Here is a 5,106-nt window from a genome sequence, read left to right on the forward strand (position 1 = left end):
GTAAAAAACATGAGCAAAAAATGAGGAAAAAACTAGCACAATTACTTACTTGAGGTGTGAGACAATATAGGGAAATGATCTGAATGCCTTTATAACTTGATCTCTATCAAGAAAAAAATGTTTTGTGAAGTGGTTTTTTTTGTAGAGAAAGTGAGCTCGATTTTCTATTTTGTGTTTCAGTTCTGTTTGTTCCTAGTTAATAAAAAGAAAAAAAAATTACTTCACATTTTGAGAAATTGATGTGGAAGAATAGTGAGAATTATCAAAAAAATTTCCAATTTGTGTATGTTCATACATGAGCATCAACTACAGAGCAGGTCTTTCAATGGCGCGGGCAATTCAAAATGATCGAGTATCAAGTATGACGTGACTATGATCGAGTATCAAGTATGACGTGACTATGATCGAGTATACACGTGTCGATTGCACACGTATCGAGTGACCATGCTCCGGGTATCAAGTGACTGTGCATCGAGGATCGTGTGACGAGCAACCGAGGGTCGAGTGACGAGTCATCAAGGATCAAGTTGGCAGACGCGCAAGGTGCATCTCAGGGGCGAAATGGTAAAATCACACGTGGATGAAGGCCACTTTCCATTACTTTTTCTACCTATGGCCATTTTTCATTTGGACCTCTTAAATGAGGTCATCCGTAAAATTAAAAAAATAATAATAAAATAAAACCATGAACACCTCTAAATTATAGAATTTTTTCCTTTTTTTTAATTAGAAAATCCATCAACACTTAAACAGCAGAGCATTTGGTCCCTGTTGTGTTGTCTCTAATCCTCCGTCGCTTAAGATCCTGCAGCAGTTCTGTGTCCCGACGAGGCGACGGCGAGTGATCACAATTCCAGCAACAAAGAAGTTTCCCGGCCTGAGGTGTACCGTATTTGCAAGACTCATAGTTGGGATCTTGTTTCATGGCCCAGAAAGAGGAGCAACCACCGAACAGGGACGAGCTTGCCGAGTCGCTTAACGAATTCTTCACCAGCGTATCCGAAATGATCAAATCGGACCTTCTTGTATGTAATCTCCGAAACCTCTAATTCTCTCAGTTTCATCTTGTTATTTCACTAATTATGTCGCTTGGGTCTCTCTGTCTGACTTGGTTCTGCCCTTTGGTCGATGTTGGTTCTTTAATGTGTTGACTTATTCTCTGAGAGAAGTGACTCCGGTTTTGAATGGGCTGATGGGTTCTAACAATTTAGGATTTGGAAAATTAATTCCCCGTGTTTTAGGTCTGAGGTGCGTTTTGGCTAGTGTTGTATTTGGTGTCTAAAGTAATTGAAATCTTGCTTGATATAGGAACATTCTTTGATGTTCTTAAGCCCTTCAAGGAGAAATTAAGGTAGAGAGACGAAAAGCCTTGAAGGAATGCAGACGTTTACACCAGTTAAAAGCATTAAAAACTCCAAATCCATAATGATATCAACGTTGTCACTGGACATCCAAGCCAAAGAGGACAAAATATAGCCGATTGATTGCAAGCCAAAGATTTTTTTTCTCATCCTTGAATGGGTGCCCCACAAAGATGGAAGATAGGAGGGAAAATATTTTCAGACCTAATCAAACTCCATCCAAAACCATCCAGAGTGAGACTGCAAAACTGCTGAGCAAAGGAGCAAGTGCTAAAAAGATGGCATTGAGTCTCCCAATAAGCCTCACACATAATGCACCATGAAGGAGAAAGAGAGAAATGAGGTATTCTCCTCTGAAGGTGAACTGCAATGTTGATTCCCCATGACTAACTCGAAAAAAACATCCTCAATTTGGACCTTCCCAGAAAAAATTTCAAAAAAGCTTCTCAATCAATTTGGAAACCTTGCTACTAGGTAATTTGAATAAAGCGAGGTCAGTGTTCAGTGCACATGATCACACCTTTTGCTGCGTGAACATTAATTTTATTTTGGTCATATCTTTTTTTTTTTTTTTTTTTTGTAAAAGAACCACTTTCATTGAGAAAAAAAATGAAAGAATACAAGGGAACCAAAAAACAGCCCACAAGAAGGATGAGAACCCTCTATAAATTGGGATCCCAACTATGCAAAATAACACCTATAGAATAATTACAAAAAGCCTTTGAATTCGAAGCCCACAAAGAAACATGACGCACAAGGGGCCAAATCTCACTAGGGTCCCTCTCCATTCTCCTAAAATTGTTTTGGTCATAACTTCCTCGACACAACTCCGTTTTAGCTAAATGATCAACTTTTTTCATACGTTTTTTCGTGTTCTTTCTAACCATGCTTATAAATGGAGTGAAATGTTAAAGCATCTTTACTTTTAAATGGCTTCACAAAGTTTAAACTTAGATCATTTTTTGTATGTGATATTTAGGTAATATAAGAAGAAACACAGATAGAAAAAATCCAAAAATGGAGCGAGAAGTGAGAAGTGAGAAGTGATTCATTTAAAACTGAGCACAAAGTTGGTATTTCACATCTCCAAAAGGTCAAAAAATATGTTTTTGAAAAAGAGGTCAAGAAGTTTTTGTGTTTTGGGTTATTTTGGGTAATTTTCCTAGTTTTCCCTATTGTACTGTTGTTTGGATGATCACTGTTTTTTACCACAGTGGATTATTTTCTTGATTGTTTACCACAGTGGATTATTTTCTTGATTGTTTAGTCTTAGGGTCCTAATTACGGTCGATTGAAGACTTTTACATCAATAACTTCAGCCTATCCTTGTATATAATAAGGTGGCTACTTGTATTTTGAGATCTTTTGTCATCTTGAAAAATCTCCTCACTGTTCTACATCATTGATTGTGATTGGCAAAACCATCAAGCCATTTACTCTGATATCTATCTGGCCTTGAGTGACCAATTTCGCTCTTTCACTATCTTCTTCTTCTTCTTTGTAGTTTCCATGGCCATTTTAATTCTCATATAGTACTATTGTTATCAAAAACCTGGAAATTTGTTTTAATGTCTTATCAATTTCTTATTATGTTTAACAATGATAAAAACTTGAGGTTTGTTTTACTGATCAATGAATCAAAGAGGTGGGAATCAGCTTTCAAAGGCATGTGTAAATGATGGTGGGTTTGCTATTTTGTCATATAGGGATCAAGTAATCAGCTGGCACTTTTAGAGAGAATGAACCTCAGGGTGGCAGAAGAGTATAAAGGCTTTGGGGATGTGGCTTCTGGAATGAGGGTTTTTGTGGAGCAACTAAAATCAAAGAGTGGTGGGTTTGATGAGTATATACACCAAATTGAGAAAATAGAACATCAGGTGACTGAATTTGAAGCTGTAATTTCAATGCTTGATAAACATGTTTCCATGTTGGAGTCTAAAGTGTTGTCTGTTTGTCAAAACACGCCTTAATGTATAAATTTGTTTTTTCACCTTCAAAGTTGAGAATGGTTCTTTTCTGAATTATGTTTTTGCTTCTGCATTGCTTGCCCATTGTTGAAATCTTTTATGAGAATTCATTGGAAGTTGATGGCTATCTGTAGTGTTCTTTTATCGTTATGGTTAAATAGCTCTCTTAGAAACAGTTCTTGATATCTGTTACAGGTGAAACTAAATGATTGAAGCTTTATTTGGTAACCATTTTATTATTGGTTTTTGGTTTTTGAAAATTAATCTTATTTTCTCATAGGGTTTTACAATGATTTGCATCTTTCTTTAAGTACAAAAATTGAATTCTTAATCAAATTCTAAAAATAAAAACATGTTTTTATGAATTACTTTTTTGGGTTTTGAAAACACCAGTGAAAAATGGATAATAAATAAAAAAAAATTTAGTAGTGGATTGAGTATTTATAGGCTTAATTTTTAAAAATAAAAAAAAAAATAAAAAACTAAATAGTAATCAAATTGAGATGGTAGGATTTAGGAAGCATTGTTTAAATGGATCTCATACAAATTTATCAATCTACTCAAAGTCATAACATGCTGGAAATGAAAAATAGACCCACAAGCACGTGTCTTCAAAGCACATCATAATGAGTGAGTCGATGAAATAGAACAGGCAAATAAAGTTAGTCAAGGCTTGGTTCCTATTTGATCTTGATCCATCCTTATGTTTTTAGATTTAATGAAAAATGGATGTCTGAGTTAGATTATAATGCTTGAGTTCATGAGGAATAAATGAATGAATCAAGATTACATCTAAATGAGAGTGATCTTGAAGATATGAAAGTGATAAAAAGTTTTAGTGTAAGTAATATGAGATCCATTTGAACCCTAGTAAATACTACACTTCAAAACCACAAATTCAGATTGTATCAATCCAAAGAAAAGAAAAATTAAAATGCATGATATGTAAAGAAACAAATTCATGGCATAAGAAGCAAAATATGCAACTTCATCAAAACCCTTAAAGCTTGTAACCTCCTAAACTTAAACGGTACAATGAACTACTAACAAAAGTAACACAAGAAACAAGAAAGAGACTCAAAAACTGGAAAGTTACATCATGAAAGTCTTCATGATATTTGTAGCTCTCCATGAATAAATGAAGCTCCTCTTAAAGTAGTTTAAATTATAGTTTCATTAATTGATGCTCGACGGGTCATAAATGAATATTGAATGCATTAAATCCAACTTTATCTTGAAGTCCTTGTGGCATGATTAAGATGCCTTTGTTCATGTCACTTTTGCTCATTTTCTCCCCATCTCTTAAAAGTTACAAAATCTGATTTAAAAAAATACTCATTAAGCACTCTTTTACTTTTTTTTTTTCAAGCAACATGATCTTCTTAAGCTTTTAACTTGATTTTAACTTAAATACTTCATTTTATCACAAAAAATCATCACAAACATGAACTTTTCAACCATAACTTTAGATATATCTCATTCAGTTTGTTTTAGAGGGTATAAGCAATAGGTTGGTCTACAATCTGCCTCAAAACACTATCACATTCAAGACAATGGTTCCATACGCATTTATCTCAATTGTTTCTTTTTCTACCTTGGTGAGTGTTTCAAGGTACTTTGCAGGGTTCGTAATGACCAATAGAGTCTTATGTTGTCCCAAGATTACTTTAATCTTTGCTTTCCACAGTTCAAAGTTTGTCTTACCATCGAACTTCTCAATTTCATATCTGGTTGTTGCCATTCTTGATCTTCAAGATTGACTAATCTAATTCTAAGTA

General features: G+C 34.5%; 1 protein-coding gene across 1 annotated transcript; it reads left to right on the plus strand.

Moving 5' to 3' along the window:
* The first annotated feature begins 715 nt into the window (after window positions 1-715).
* On the plus strand, window positions 716-3,455 carry LOC120072498 (biogenesis of lysosome-related organelles complex 1 subunit 2). The gene is made up of 2 exons (XM_039024867.1): window positions 716-1,025; window positions 3,068-3,455. The coding sequence occupies exons 1-2, from the start codon at window positions 924-926 to the stop codon at window positions 3,329-3,331; spliced, it is 366 nt and encodes a 121-aa protein (XP_038880795.1). The 5' UTR covers window positions 716-923; the 3' UTR covers window positions 3,332-3,455.
* Window positions 3,456-5,106: the final 1,651 nt, after the last annotated feature.

The sequence above is a fragment of the Benincasa hispida genome, chromosome 1, assembly GCF_009727055.1.
Source record: "Benincasa hispida cultivar B227 chromosome 1, ASM972705v1, whole genome shotgun sequence".
Taxonomy (NCBI): Eukaryota; Viridiplantae; Streptophyta; class Magnoliopsida; order Cucurbitales; family Cucurbitaceae; genus Benincasa; species Benincasa hispida.

Coding starts and splice junctions, on each gene's coding strand:
- LOC120072498 (XM_039024867.1), top strand. CDS start 924: ATGGCCCAGAAAGAGGAGCAACCACCGAACAGGGACGAGCTTGCCGAG. Junction 1,026..3,067: donor TGATCAAATCGGACCTTCTT/GTATGTAATCTC, acceptor TTTGTCATATAG/GGATCAAGTAATCAGCTGGC.